The following is a 16138-nucleotide window of genomic DNA, read 5'->3' as shown; positions in this document are numbered from 1 at the left end:
ACCTACCAGTCCAGGTCCCTGGCTAAGGCTCTGACCTTGCCAAGTCTGAATCCTCAGACCCAGGCCCAGGACTGGCCAGCCCACTCCCCTCCTGCCCCCTGCTCTTGGTGGCTGGTGGGGAGAGCGGCCTTCTCCAGGTCACCCTCACAGAAGCAAAGCAAACCAAACCACAACAAACCAAAACAAAGCGGGTGTTTAATAGAAAAAATAAAAAGAACTGTGGCAAGATGTGGCGTTCGGCTCTCCCCTCTCCCTGGCCTTGTGGCCCTCTCCCCAGCCTTGTGCATTCGTGTTCCCCCCATGCCCACCTGGTACAGCTCTTGCCTCTTCAGGCCTGGGAGACGGTCAGCACTGCCTTCAGGGAGGGGGGCAGCCCAGGCAGTGCCAGGAGGGGCTGTAGGCTCTGTCTTCATTCACTTTCAGGTGCCCCCAGCCTCCAGTGCTCCAGGTGAGACCATGAGAAGTACAGAAGGTGAGAAGCTGAGTCCTTCTCAGGCCCCAAATCTCCCTCAAAAGAGAAACACCCTCCAAGGTCTCCTCTCCCAAGGGGGGCTCTCCCCCACCACCCAGCAGGCTCAGGCCCAGTCAATCTTTGCAGGAGCTCCTCTAGCTGCCCCACCCTAGTCACCATACAGGCCACTTGGCACAGGACACCTTTGCCCTGGGCCCTCAGCAGCTTCAGGGATCCAGGGATCCAGCCGTGGGTCCTGGGGAGCGGGGCAGGGAGGTGGGGGGCTGCTGGGGCAGAGGGTACAGCTGGGCGGCCACACACTGTGACGAAGGCTCTGGGCTGTGAGGCTGAGGGCCTGGCACCTCACAGTCCTGCCAATTTAGGATGGAGCTGTGTTTACCTGCAGGGGACATACACATACACACACACAGATAAGACTCGGGAGTGTCAACACCCACCTCCATCCCCAGACCAAGCCACGTCGTTCTTGTCCCAGTACTCAGGGCCCATCTCAGCTTCCAGAAATGGCCCATAGCCCTGGGAGCAGAGGGCATACAGAGGAGGGTCCCAGCCCTGCTCAATGACCTGGGCTCAGATGCCTGGTGTCTTGCCCCCAGACCCAGCCACCCAGGGCTTCTTACAGCAAGAGCAGTACAGCTGCTCCATGACCCGGAAGCAGTTGTCCAGCAGCGCTTTGGGCCGCACCAGCTTCAGGCTCCCGGGGGCACTCAGGAGGGACAACACAGCTTCCACCTGGGGGCTGATCTCTACACCCTGGAAGGGAAGAAATATTTAGGACACAAGTGCCGCGCCCGGGCTGCAAAGCGATCCCAGGAGGGCTGCGGGGGCTGTTCCCTTGGAAGGAAGGCAAGACTTCCTGTGACCAGGATGCCTGGGAGCAATCAATTTCTTCCCCTCTTACTGCAGGTGCCATGTTTCCTGGGAGGGGCCCCCTTAACGCCCCTCACCCATGTAGAATGCACAGAGGCTTCTCTTTTTCCATCCTGGGTGCAGGCCAGACAGGGAGAAGGAGGCATCGTTACTGCTCCATTCCAGGCCTGGCCAGCCCAACATAAGGAGTTTATGTCCCAGAGACACTGTCCTTCAGGAAGCAAAAACCCCCAGTGACTCCAGAGAGAAGCACCCTTAGCAGGATCAGCTGTATCATGAGGCACAAAGTGACTGACCAGGTGGGAGGGTCTCTGGCTCCAAGCTCAGAGGCTCCTCCCACAACGCCCAATAAAAGGAACACGGTGTGGGGAGCACCAGACACGGTGGGAGGGACTGAGCAGGGCCAGACATTGAGCAGGAGGAAATGTGAGACCAAAATTGGGGAAGGACCTTCCAAAAAGTGAGGCGTGCTGGGCTGAACTGTGTCCCTCTGCCCTGCCTCCCCCTAAAAAAAGCTGTGTCCAAGTCCTAATCCCTGGTAGCAGTAAATGTAACTGTATTTGGAAATAGGGTCTTTGCAGACATACTTAAGTTAGCAATTTCCAGTGAGATCATTCTGGATTTAGGGTGAGCCCTAAATCTAATGACTGATGCCATTATAAGAGAAAGGTGGTCATGGGACAGAGAGGTTGGAGTGATGCTACCACAAGCCAAGAACACCACCAACCACCAGAAGCTGGAAGAGGCAGGAAGGATTCCCCCCTACAGCCTTTGGAGGGAGCTTGGCCAGCCAACACCTTGATTTCAGACTTCTGGTCTCCAGAACTGTGATGGAATAATTTCCTTTGTTTTAAGCCACCAGTTGGTAGTAATTTGTGATGGCAGCCCTAAAAAACTAATACGCAAAGGCTTAGAGAAAGAACTGAAGACGGCAGGAGGGCAAGGGGACCCATGCCCATGGCCCACTCCCTAACAAGGAAGGACCCGCTGCTCCATTGCTGGGCATATTTGGAGCAGGCCATTGACCACTAACATTGTGAAAAAGAAGAGGTTAAACGCTGGTTCGATCTGAATAGCCCAGGTGGGCAGAGCCTCAGTCCACTTACAGTCTCTTTCCTAGTCTTCAAACCAGCTTCCCAGAGCTCTCAGAGCCAGAGACACTCCTGAGGAAAACTGAGGATGGAACACAGCCTGTTCCCCAAATCGGTTCCAACCCACCCACCCACGAGGACAAGAGAGCCATCAGGGAAATGGCTGGTCCCCCAGCCTCTGCCAGAATAGAGAGCCTATCCAAAATTCTAGGCAGCTGCAAAAGCAGTTGCTGGCCCTTAAGCCCTGGTGTCATCAGAAGCTCACAGTTGGCTTCTTGTCAGCTGTTCTTGATGGGCAGCAGGTGGGAGGCCTGGGGCAGGTGTGTACCAGGGTCCTAAAGGAGTTTGGGGTGGGGGAACAGGGCAAAGTGGGGGTGTGGGGAAGGGTCCACAGCATACACATGGCCTGCACATACACACTCTGACTCTATCACCTTCCTCTTTAGGCTTTTTGGAAAACATATCCCCCAGGCCTCAAATCTTCGCTGAACAGGCAGCAGTCAGGAACCTCTATTACTGTTAGGTAAAATCTGTTTTCATTAGGGTTCACTCTTTGTGCTGTACATTCTATGGGCTTTGACAGATGCAAATGGTACCCACCACCACGGCATCACACAGAAGAGTTGCATGGCCCCAAAGCCCCCGTGCTCCACCTGTTCAACCCTCCTTCCTATCCTCATTTCTTAGATGCAGAAACAAAGAGAGAGGGATCAGTGACTTGCCCAGGGATCACAGAGCCTAAGAACAGGGTCTCAGGAACATCTCTTGCCCCCCAGGCCCAGCCCACCACCCTGCCCACCCATTTCTTCCACATCCTCCAGGACATGCGGGAACTCCATGCATTTATATCCTCCCTCCATAGCCATGGGCCACATACACACACACCTGCCCTGCCTGCCTGAACCTCCACACTGCTCACCGCGAGGCCTTGCCGGACGTCCAGCAGCAGCGTATGTACCTCCTCCAGGTACTTCCAGGATGGATGGCCCTCGAGCAGCACCTCCTGCACTGATTCAGTAGCGCTGAGACTCACCCAGACCCACAGATACTGCAGCTCCCGCTGGGTCACCCGGGCCCTCTGCTGCAGGGACAGGAGAAATTATTTGAACCCCAGACACAGGCCTCTGCCCTCCCCCCGGATTTACCATGCCCAGGCGGCAGACCACAGGTATCCACTGTGGACAGGGGTGGGGTAGGGTGGGGGGACAACCTGGGGCCTGAGCCAAGGAGGGGCTTGCTTGAGGGGCCAGGAAAGACCCCTGGTAACTGGGCCTGCCTAGACCAATGTGCCTCTCAGGACACCCCAAGGGATGTCCCAGGAGCTGGGGGCCTTCCCAATCCAGAGGAGGATTCTCACCAGCCTGGTGACGTTGGCCGTTCGGAGCACCCCCTCGTAAGGCACGCTGACCCTGTAGTTGATGGGGAAGTAGTGTTTCTGGAGAGATACAAGAAAAAGGATGAGCCCAGAGTCAGAAATGGCTCACACTCCCCCAACCTTCCAGAGGAATCTAATGCAGGAGGAGAGAACCCAGGACTAGCCCTTGATGGCAGCAGTGGTCCTCTACAGAGAATATCTACTTGGCCCAATTGGAATAAAGACCGCTCTTTCCTCTGGGACACAGAGACAGTAAAACAAAACACACAGTTTCTGTTAAGGCAGAGGTCTCAGACCAAGATGTAGCATGAGAGGCTTGTGCCCCCAGAGAACCATAGGCTTTGAGGGATGAGGGAGATGACTTTAAAAGATGGCTCTAAAATTGTTTATGGTTATAGTTGCATGACCTTGTAAACAACACTAAAAGCCACTGAAATGTACACTTAAACAGGTGAATTGTGTGATACGTGAGTCAGACCTCAAAAAATCTGTTGGGAAAAAAAAAAAGAGACCAGTAGAGCCACATGCCACATGGTTTATCTTATAAAAAGAATCAAACATCCTAATTTCTAGGTCCTTATCTCCTCTGCTAATAAAAAGTGTCTGAGGCTCCCCTAAGGTTTCCTGGGATCCACTCCTGAGTCATTGGGTGAGTGCCAGGTAGAGGTGGGATCAAAGGTTAGATCAGATAGGAGGGCTGGAGGGCCCGGGGATGGAGGGAGGGAGTGGGGACAGGAAGTCAGAACAGGCGCACGGTTACGTATGAGGACGAGTAGGCTCAGGGCTGACACAGGTCCAAGGAGGGGGCCCGAATACCCAGATCCTCACATCCCATGAGTCAAGTGTCTTGGGAAGAGGGACACAGGGGTGCCCACAGGGTTACCATGTACTGAAGGCGGTTCCTATACTGCAGCTTGTCCCGCAGAAAGCCAGTGATGGCGCACTCCTCGCTCGAGGTCACGGGCCACACCTCCAAACCCTTGTTCCCCAAGGCCATGCCAAGGAGGATCCCGAGATCTGTGGACCACACCCACAGGGACACATGAGTCACTGGCACGGCTTCCATACTGCCCAGGTGTGCAGACCTGTGCACATCTCCTCCCTTTTCCTGGTCACAAGTCCTCATGGGAGGGCCAGAGTGGCGACACAGAGCCCCAAGGAGGACTTCCCAACACCAGGAATGCTTTCCCCGGGGTTGGGGCTTCAGGACAACAATGCAGGCAAGCATGAGCCGTCCAGCCCATCCACCTCCACCCCAGGCCAGCAGAGGCCCCCAGAAGCCATGCCTTGGGACTAGTCTCCAGTCTCCCTCCCACTCCTGCCCCCAGGGTGGCAGGCACAATCTCCCTTCCAGGGCAACCTCTGCTCCTCAGCTACAGCTGCCTAGTTTTCAAAGCCTTTCGTTGATTTTCCATCTAGGGATTCTGGAGATGGAGATTCTAGTTCCAACTGTACGAGGGACCCAAGCCATTTTCTTCCCTGCTCTGACCTCGGCATGCCTCTCAGTTAGAGGTACACCAGCAGGTTTGCAGCGGCTCTTCCGGATGCTGAACAAATCTCACTCAGGCTGTTTCTCTTTCTAAGCAAGCTACCACCTTCCAAATGTTACCAGCCTTCACCACTGTGGGTCACTGTGACTTTAAAAACAGTGTGAGTTCCATGTAACTGAACATATACACAAAAAATATCTGAGAAATTTGCGACAAATATGAGAAAAATTAAATGGATCAGAGCAAAAAGAACAAAATACGGCATGGGCAAGAGACATATTTGAAAGTCAATCTCACTAATAAATTCACATTAAATCAATCAGATGCCATGTTTCATCTACCAATGGAAAGGGGAGGGGGTGTTATTGTTGTTTTATTAAATTTTTTTTTGGCCACTCGTGCGGCATGTGAAAGTTCTCAGGTCAGGGACTGAACCCATGCACCAGCAGCAACCTGAACTGCTGCAGTGACAACGCCAAATCCTTAATCCCCCGCACCCCAAGGGAACTATTTATTTTAATAACACTCGGTGCTGCCAAAGTAGTGAGGCAGATGCTTTCAACCTGGAAAGCAATTTGGCCATTTTGTTATTAACAGACTTAATAATGTCCACACACTTCAACCCACCCTTTAAAAATGTCCACACTCTTTGACTCGTTAAACTCATTTCTAGCAATAAATGCAAAGGAAAACAAACAAAAAAAAAAGAGACAAAACGGAAAGATCTGTGGACAAAAACTTCCACTGCAATATTATAATAATGAACATCTATAAATGGCCTAGACATTCAGTAATAATGAATACCAATAAAAAAATCACATTGTCAAGGATGCTTATGATATGTTTTTGTGATAAGAAAAGCATTTTTGTCTCTTTAGTGCCATACCCACAGCATATGGAAGTTCTCAGACTAGGGGTTGAATTGGAGCTACGGCTACTGGCCTACACCACAGCCACAGCAACACAGGATCCAAGCCATGTTTGCTACCTACACCACAGCTCACGGTAACACACCAGATCCTTAACCCACTGAGTGAAGCCTGGGATCAAACCTGCATCTTCAGAGATACTAGTCAGGTTTGTTACCATTGAGCCACAATGGGAACTCCAAGAAAAATATTTTTTATATGCTTAATGAACTTTGAAAAACTATCTCAGGAGTCCCCTTGTGGCACCGCAGATTAAGTATCTGGTGGTGTCACTGTAGCAGCTCTGGTCACTGCTGTGATGTGGCTCAATCCCTGGCCCAGGAACTTCGCATGCTGTGCCTCCAGTCAATAAATAAATAAAAGGGAGTTTCCATCATGGCACAGTGGAAACGAATCTGACTAGCATCTATGAGGATGCAGGTTTGATCTCTGGCCTTGATCAGTGGGTTAAGGATCCAGTGTTGCCATGAGCTGTGGTGTAGGTCACAGACTCAGCTGGGATCTCATGTTGCTGTGGCTGTGGCTGTGGCGTAGGCTGGCAGCCACAGCTCCGATGTGACCCCTAGCCTGGGAGCCTCCATGTGCCACAAGTGCAGCCCTGAAAATACAAAAAATAATAATAATAAAAATAAATATTTTGAAAAATTTTAAAAAGTAATAAAAATGCATCTCGATACGCTGTATCTGGGTATAAAGCATGACTTGAATTTTGTTAATTAGATATGTGTATGCATAGATGTTCCTATTGTGCCTCAGTGGTAAGGAAGCCAACCAGTATGCATGAGGACGCTGGTTCGATTTCAGGCCTCGTTCAGTGGGTTTAAGGATCCATTGTTGCCGTGAGCTGTGGTATAGGCTGCAGATGTGGCTCAGATTTCGCGATGCTATGGCTCTGGTGTGGGCCGGCAGCTACAGCTCTGATTCGACCCCTAGCCTGGGAACTTTCATATAACACAGGCACAGCCCTTTAAAAAAAAAAAAAAAAAAAAAAAGACATGTGTGTACATAGAAAATACAGCGAACAGAAATGTACCAAATCTCTATGCAAGAATTTTATGTTCTCCTTTTTATTTTGTAGGACTATTTTATATTCTACAATTAGTATCTATTATTGTTATAGTCAAAAGCAGTAACTTCTTTTCTTTTTTTTCTTTCTCTTCCCCCTCTCCCCACCCCACAAATAACCAGACAGGCTGGATCACATCATTGATTTTGAGGAGGAATTACTGACTGGATTTTCCCCACTTGGGAAAACTTTTGTTCTAAAGACTGACCTGCACCTGCTAACCTCACTTCCCCACCTGGTTCTCAGGGCTGCTGCCATACCTATGCTCCTGCTGGGCCAGGAGCTCAGGTTTACCCAACCCGGTGCCTCTTATGGGCTGCAGTCCACCAGCCCTTCCCCTCAACGAAGACTGACAACCACATTTTTTTTTTTTTTTTGCAAAGTTGCAAATTTGCAAATGTGCAATCCTTCTTGCAAGTCTCTCTCTTTTCCCATGTTCTTCATCCAGTATTTGGACAAAGGAATAGAAAAACACAAACTGAACCAGTGTTTCTGCTTGCTTTCTACCCTCTCAGAGTGGCACCCCTGCTGGTCAAGATTATTCCTGCCCTGGGGTTTTGGCTCACACTTTGCCCCTGCCCTGGGTATCCTCTCACAGTGCAGATCGCTTTCAAGGTCTCACCAAGACTCCTTCCTTCCCCAGAGTTTCTGCCTCGTATGCCAGCCCCCACCAAACCCTAGATCTAGCACTATCTGTCCAATCCACTCATTGTCTTGACCAGACAAAGTAGCTCCCAGTGTGTGAACCATAGCACGGTCTTGTTATTGAGCATTTTGCAGTTCAGGTCCAGCAGGGAACTGGGAACAGGTGTCTGGGTCTCCTGGAGAAGCTGGTTAAGACCTAGCGTGCTGGGTCCCATCTAGGGTATCTGATTCATCAGGGCTGAGGTGGGGGGCCAGAGAACCTGCATCTCTAACGAGTTCTGAAGTAAAACTGATGCTGCTGGTCTGGGGATTGTACTTAATGGAAAGTGATGGTTTGTAAACTAGCATCCCAAGGGTCACATTCTGGTTCACAGAGATTTAACATAAAAATCCAAATTTCCATCTTTTTTTAAAAAATCAGTATCTCTGAGGAGGTCTCCTGTGGTGCAGTGGGTTAAGGATCAGGCATTGTCACTGCAGTGGCTTGGATCGCTGCTGTGGCACAGGTTCGATTCCTGGCCCAGGATCAGGACATGCCATGGGTGTGGCCAAATAAATAAATAAAAATAAAAATAAAATAAATAAAAATCAGTATCTCTGTCCACACTGAGTTTTCTTTCTTCTTCTTCTTCTTCTTCTCTTCTTCTTCTTTTTCTTTTCAGGACTACATCCGAGGTATATGGAAGTTCCCAGGCTAGGGGCTGAATGCGAGCCACGGCTGCCAGCCACATCAGTTCTGAGCCACATCTGCAAACTACACCACAGCTCAAGGCAATACAGGATCCTTAACCCACTGAGTGAGGCCAGGGATCAAACCTGCATCCTCAAAAATACTAGTCATATTCTCAACCCACTGAGCCACAATAGAAAATCTAACTCTTCTTTCTAGTGCAGCAATCACCAAGCGGCTGCCCATTCCATCCCCAAGTCCTACTCCAACTGCCCTCATTTGAGTCCCAGTCTTTAGGGGTCTGGCAACGAGGCTTATAGCAGGGATTTAGAGAGCCTCTGTGCTTCCCAGCCTGACACACATGGACTGTCCCAGGAACTCTGTCCACAGATGATCTGCCTTCTCCCAAACTTAGACTTCCTCCAAGTCTGCAGCCCAGCTACCTTTTCCTTTTTTTGGGGGGGGGGGTCTTTTTGTCCTTTTAGGGCCACACCCGAGGCATATGGAGGTTCCCATGCTAGGGGTCCAGTTGGAGCTGTAGCCGCTGGTCTACGCCAGAGCGATGGCAACGCAGGAGCCAAGCCACACCTGTGACCTACACTACAGCTCACGGCAATGCTGGATTCTCAACCCACTGAACAAGGCCAGGGATCGAGCCTGCGTCCTCATGGATGCCAGTCGGGTTCGCTAACCACTTAGCCACGATGGGAACTCCTACCTTTTACAATTTTAAGCTCCTTTCCTGCTGCCCCCACTCTGAAAAATGAGCCAGTGAACAGTAACCAGGCAGGGACTTCACAGCTGTAGCCTCACGGCCCCTCTGCATTCTAAGATCCCCAAGGCCAAGGCAACCCTGACCCTGGTAAGAAGGCCTGCCTTGTCCCTCCTCCCTCCAGAGTTAATAGGCCTGCAAGACAGAAGAGAAGGCTGGGAGTTCCTGTTGTGGCTCAGTAGTAATGAACCCGACTAATATCTACGAGGACATGGGTTCGATCCCTGGCCTCACTCAGTGGGTTAAGAATCTAGCATTGCTCTGGCTGTGGTATAGGCCAGCAGCTGCAGCTCCAATTCAACCCTTAGCCTGGGAACTTCCATATGCCACATGTGTGGCCCTAAAAAGAAAAAAAAAAAAAAAAAAAAAAAGAAGAGGAGGAGGCTGGAGAAAGAACAATGTCCTTTGCGCAGTGACAAATGAGGCTTGTCCACCACCTTCAAATGTGACCTTGTGTAGCGGGTGAATAGCCTCCCCCCAAATTCAGGTTCACCCAGGACCTCATATATAACTTTATTTGGAAACAAAGTCTTTGCAAATATTATGAAGGATCTCCAAATGAAATCATCCTGGACTGAGGGTGGACCCTAAATCCAATGAGCAGTGTCCTTATAAGAAGAAAGGACACAGAGTCACACAGAGGGAAAGCCCATACAAGTGGCCTCCACAGACGAATGCAGACTGGAGTGACGCGACCACCAGCCAAGGAACACCAGGAGCCCCAAGAAGCTAGAAGAGGCACGAAGGATCCTCCTCTAGAGCCTTTGGAAGGAACATCACCCTGACGACTTTATTTCATGCTTCTGGCCTCCAGAGCTGTGACAGAATACATCTCTGCTGTTTTGTTTTGGTTATGGCCACACCCGCAGCATGCAGAAATTCCTAGGCCAGGGATTGAACCTGGGCCACAGCAGCGACAACACCAAACCCTTTACCACTAGGCCACCAGGGAACTCCCACTTCTGCTGTTTTAAGCCAAGTTTGTGGCAATGTGTCATGGCAGCCGAGCCTTCTTCAGCACCCCGGCCCCTGTCTGAGCCCTCGATCCACATCCCTCCCTCCCCCTCACTCTAGCCAGTCCTTGCCAATCCTTGACAAATCCTTGACAAATCATGAGCTTTGTTATCTCTGCCAGACCTCTTCATTCTCACTTCCACCTCTGGAAGGGACTCTCATTACCAGAGGCCCAAAAGGTTGCAAGAGCAACTCCCAAAAGCATCACCAGATCAAGCTCCAGAGAGCAGAGCAACACCCACCACAACCCCCAACTGCAGATCACAGATCTGCCCGAGCTCCCTGTTGTCTCATGAATTGGCAACTCCTCACCCGCGCTGTCAAAGCCTCAGCCACCTGAGCCCAAACAGCTCGCCAGCCTGGCCTCTCACTGATCCATTCCTGAGCCTTTGCTCACGCTATTCCCCTTCCCTGGAAGGAACACTGGCCTCACCTCCTCGCGTCAACACGTGTGAACCCACCCACCTCTGAGATCATTTCAAGTGGCACCCCACCCTGCTGTTTCTCCTGCTCCCCTGCTCCTCATGACTCAGAAGCTTCCAGAACACTGGGTCTGGGTCCTTCTACCCACTGTGAACATTCTGACCCTTCGCAGTACCCTCCCCAAGGGCCAGAGTAGAAGCCAGCTCCTCTATGAATCCCTCACAAGATCAGACCTGGGAGCTCATCCATCCAGCACACAGTTCCTAGCGCCTAACTCCATGCCAGGTGTTAGAGAGAGACGCACGAGATAGCCCAGGTCCTTGTCGCCATGGCAGTGCCTCTCCAGTGGGCAGGTGGGTGGCACCAGAAAAAAATATGTTGAATTTGAGTCAATTAAATGGAATCTTGGAGTCTGAAGGGAGCTTGGTCTGGCCTCCCACCAGCAGGATTGAGAGGCTTTTAGATGTTTTTTTCTTGTCCTCATTTCAACTAATTCTCCTTTTCCCAACAACACTGTTCTCTTTTCGCCTTTTGATTTAGCTCTTTATGGAGGCAGAGGCAGAGGGAACAAGCTGCACTTCTCCCATGTGTGTTGGGACGCAGACAATTTCACAAGCCCCCACCCCTGGCTGGCCACCCCCAGGGAGGCCAGAAATCCTTTCTCTGCCACCTCCATCCCACCATACTCCCCAGAACCAAGAAGTTTGAGCAGATGAGATTCCTGCTTCCTACCCCAGGACCTGCCCTGTCCCTGTGACCCACTGACTGTGCCCACCCAGTCTAAGATGCACAGCTACCATGCCCATCTGAGCTGCAGTCAGGTGGAGACAGGGCAGACAGCGTGGGAGTCCCCAAGGCTGCCTGCCATTAAGCTGGGAGGCATCACAACTTCTCACCAGGAAGAATGCCCTGGTTACCATGGTTACGGCAGAGCCCAGCTCTGGGCCAAGGCCTCCCCGGGCAGCCCCCACAGATCTCCCCAGTACTCACAGCACAGCCAAGCGAGTCCCCGGGGCATGGTGGTGCACTGGATCTCCCAGAGAGCAGAGGTGCTGTGCCCAGGGGCGTATCTATCCACAGAGGCCCAAGTGGGGCCTACATGGCCTCAGGTCAGCAAAGGTGGTCCAAAGTTGAGGAAGGACTGGCCACAGAGGGTGGCCTGGCAGAGGGTAGCAGGTGCTCCTGGGCAGGGCTCACCCTTATCTGCCTGGCAGTATGGAGGGCAGCTGGGGCGTGGTGGCTGGGAGTCCCATGGCAGCCAAGACCTGGCCTGAGACAGCTGCCTCAGGGTCTTCCTTCCAAGCAGGAGGAGAGAGTCCCAAGCAGGCCCCTCGGAATCTGAGGCTGGGTTGTGCTTTCTCTGATTTCTCCGTCTGCAGCTGCTCAGTGTGAAATCTGGCTCTGGAAAGAGAAAGGAGGAGAGAAACCGATTATGTAAGAGTGGTGCTGCCACTCAGCCATCAGCCACAGGCGTGCAGAGCCTACTGTGTAGGCTGCACCCACCACCCAGCTGGGACCACCTGGTGGCTGGCTACCTGGGGACCTGAGTAACATAATATCCAAAGGGCAGTCCTGGCCCAGGAGTGAGTTCCGGTGACACCAGCTGACAGCCTGGGGGCAGAACAACAGCAAAGCCAAGGAATGAATGGGCTGTGTGGGCTAAATCCAGGGAGTTTCCTGAAGGAGGTGAAGTCACAGATAAAGTACATGAAAGGCGTGGGCTGCAGGGAAGTTAAAAAAACAGATGGTTGACCCCTCCATGCACTTTCAGGCTTTTCTCATCCTCGGATTACTCCAAATCTGTTTCTCCAAATACTAGGTACCCAGTTACATTTGAATTTCAGATAAATACAAATTTTTTAGTATGATTATGTCATGAATACTTTTTTTAAGTATGTCCCAAATATTGCATGGGACATACCTATACTCACAAAAATTTTGGCTTATCTGCAATTCCTGATTAACTGGGAGTCCTGTATCTTTATTTGCTAAATTTGGCAACCCTATGATAATAATACAGTGGCTCTTCCCAAGAGCTCATTATGTGGTAGGCCCTCGGCTAAGGTCTTTATAGTCATTGAATCTTCACAACAACCTTATGGGAGCATAAAGTTTCATTTTATCAATGAGGAACTCAAGGCCCAGAAGGATTAAGATGCTTGTCTGAAGTCACACAACTTGTAAAAATTGCGACAGGAATTCAACCTCAGCCTGCTGACACCCAGATGTGAATTTCCAGCTGGGCACAGGGCTCAGGGCTCTGATGTGGTCATTTCATTTATACCTCACTGGACGCTGCGAGGTAGGGGCTGTTGTCCGCATTCTGCACGTGAGGAAACGGAGGCTCCGTGAGACTGAGTTGGCAGGCGACAGAACCAGCTTTGAAATTTAGCCTCTCAGTTCTGTTCCCTTCTCTAGACCTTTCCTTTTGTCCCTTCTGGGGAAATGGCCACGTGGTGATGGCATTAGGAGACAGGAGGTATGATTTGAGAGTCTTCCCCACCGTGGCGTCCATGGCATCCCCACGGAGAACCAGAAGTGCTGGCTCTCGCTCACACGGGCTCCCAGCAGCCAAGTAGGGCTTTGTCCAGAGAACACAGGCACCCCCTTCCGCCCCTCATGTGAGGTCACCCCTGAATCTTAGCTCCTCCTCGGATCTATTCCGCTAATCTTCCTATTACAGCAGCACCACAAACACTGGCCTAATTGAAACTTTTTGTAGTCATTGTTTTTGTTTTTGTTTTTTTCAGGTTTACTGAGGTAAAAGTTACCGATGCCAAAATTCACCTTTTAAAGTGCACAATTCCATGGATTTTCACAAGTTCACAGAGCCACATAACCACTGCAATAATCAGGATATAAAACATCTCCATCTACCCAGAAAAGTCCCTCCTGTCACTCTGCACTCAACCCCTCCTCCCTCCCCGGCCCCGGGCAATAACCCACGCAGTCTGACAAGCAGTTCTGTTTCCAGGACACCTTGTAAATGCAATCACAGCACACGGTCTTCTGGGTTGGGCTCCTCTCCCTTCGCAGCATGCACCTGGGACTCAGCCAGGATGCTACCTGTGCTCGTCATTTGTTCCTTTCTCCTGCTGAGTGGTATTCCATTGTGTGGTCTGTCTGGCCTTTGGTGGAAAGGCAGCTGGGTTGTTTCCAGTTTTTGACAATTGTGAACAGAGCCATTATGAGCCTCTGTACAGGTTTTGTTTGGTGTGGACAGAACTGCCATTTCTCTCGGGCCTCTTTGAGAACTGGAAGCCCCATACCCCTTCAGAACATCCCAGCTGCACTCTGTGCATGGGGCCTGGACAGTGGTCTCCTGCTCCTGCCCTGCTCCCACACTGCTGGAGCATCCCTCAGCCTGGACCTCCCCCAACACATACACCAGGATCAGGCTCTGCACCCCATCCATGCCCCACAAAACTCTCCTGGCTGCCTCCTCAAGCTCAGAAATCTCCCTGAAAGCTTCCTACCATGTACCCTGGACCACCAGATCTGGATGGAGTGTTCGAGAAAGTGATTAACTCCCACTTGGTACTTTCTTTGGCTTTTGCACATCTCCAGCATTTTGACAGATGGGTGGGACCCCCTGGTTGTGCCCACAGAGTGCAGCTGAGATGTTCTGAAGGGCCGAAGGGCCGTGTACCCAGGATCAGGGCTCTTTGGTGGGACATGAAGGTAACCATGACCCTGTTTCTCATTTTGATTTTAAAAATAAACCTGAATGTTTGAAAAGGCATTTCGGTGCTGGAACTGTGTTTCCATGTCCATCCCGCTTAGGCAGCAAGGTCCTCCCCTCCCCAGGACCCTCACTGTTCTCTCCTTTCCAAAGCCACCTGCTCCTCCCTCCCCTGCCGGAGAACCAAGACAAGAGGGAGGCATGGAACCCGACTGGGCTCCAGCAGCTGAACTCTAGAGCCTGTGCCTGGCCTGAAGAGAAGATGCAGTTTTTAACGCTCAGAACACACACAGCCCAAGTGCCCACACTATCAGCTATGGAACAAGTCAACCCAACCTATTGTAACTAAAAACAATAATCGGTTATTACTTTTCACGAGTCTACAGCTTGGCCATGACTTGGCTGATCTAGTCCTCCTGATGGGTCGGCAGGGTGCTGGCTGGTCTGGATCAGCCTCAGCTGGGATGACTCACCCTCCAGCAGGCTGGCCTAGGTTTGTTCCAAAAAAGGGAGCAAATAAGTCCATGTTTCTTAAGGCCAAGGTGCAGAACCATCATACCATCACTTCCACTACATTCTACGAGCTGAACAGATTGGGGAGTGGGGGGGCAGACTCCACTTATTGGTGGAAAGAGTTACAAAATATCCTTGCAAAGGGCATGGATGAGATACACAAAATAAACCCCCAAAAAAGTAAAAATAAATAAATAAATGAGTTCCCTTGTGGCTCAGCACGTTAAGAACCTGACTAGTATCCATGAGGATGTGGGTTCAATCCCTGGCCTCACTCAGTGGGTTAAGGATCTGATGTTGACAAAAGCTCAGGCATAGGTCACAGACACACTTGGATCCAGTGTTGCTGTGGCTGTGGTGTAGGCTGGCAGCTGCAGCTCCGATTCAACCACTAGCCTGGGAACTTCCATATGCTGCTGGTATGGCCCTAAAAAGAAAAAAGTAAAAGTAAAATAAAAATAAAATAGGAATTCCCGTCGTGGCGCAGTGGTTAACGAATCCGACTAGGAACCATGAGGTTGCAGGTTCGGTCCCTGCCCTTGCTCAGTGGGTTGACGAGCCGACATTGTCGTGAGCTGTGGTGTAGGTCGCAGATGCGGCTCGGATCCCGCGTTGCTGTGGCTCTGGTGTAGGCCAGTGGCTACACCTCCAATTTGACCCCTAGTCTGGGAACCTCCATATGCCGCAGGAGCAGCCCAAGAAATAGCAAAAAAATAATAATAATAACAAAATAAAATAAAATAAACAAGGACCTACTGTATAGCACAGGGAACCATGTTCAATATCTTGTAATAAACTATAATGGAAAAAAATATGAAAAAATAAATATGTAAGTGTAACCAAGTCACTCTGCTGTACACCAGAAATAAACACAACACTGAAAATGAACTATACTTCAATTACGATAATTGTTTAAAAAGAACAGATGGGAGTGTGCATAAAGAATTAGGGCCATTTTTGCAACCAATCTACTACACCTACACAGAACATTCTTCTCCTCAAGGTGCCAGGCCTGACCTGAGGCCCAAGGGACAGAGCAGTGGACCACATGCTCCAGCCTGACTACTTTTTGTAAGTAGGGCAGGGCCACAAGGGCCTCAGAGACATTCCATGCAACTCCCACAGC

The 16138-nt window shown here is 50.8% G+C and overlaps 1 protein-coding gene across 9 annotated transcripts in view; it reads right to left on the bottom strand.

The window, feature by feature from the left end:
* The window catches only part of IL34 (interleukin 34), a 91117-nt gene that overhangs the window by 19792 nt on the left and 55187 nt on the right, over positions 1-16138 (bottom strand). For 5 of the 9 annotated variants that reach the window (XR_002344411.1, XR_002344412.1, XR_002344413.1 and 2 more), the window contains exons 2-7: positions 11808-12218; positions 4692-4825; positions 3791-3868; positions 3353-3514; positions 1093-1225; positions 309-851 (exon numbers count right to left, since the gene is read on the bottom strand). Coding sequence is in view for 2 of the 9 variants with exons in the window: in XM_021093442.1 (XP_020949101.1) it covers positions 679-851; positions 1093-1225; positions 3353-3514; positions 3791-3868; positions 4692-4825; positions 11808-11835 (708 nt within the window). In the remaining 7 variants the exon portion in view is untranslated. 9 annotated transcript variants of the gene reach the window in all.

Source organism: Sus scrofa, chromosome 6 (genome assembly GCF_000003025.6).
Source record: "Sus scrofa isolate TJ Tabasco breed Duroc chromosome 6, Sscrofa11.1, whole genome shotgun sequence".
NCBI lineage: Eukaryota > Metazoa > Chordata > Mammalia > Artiodactyla > Suidae > Sus > Sus scrofa.
Note: the sequence above shows the minus strand (reverse complement) of the source record. Positions and strands in the feature narration are given on the sequence as shown.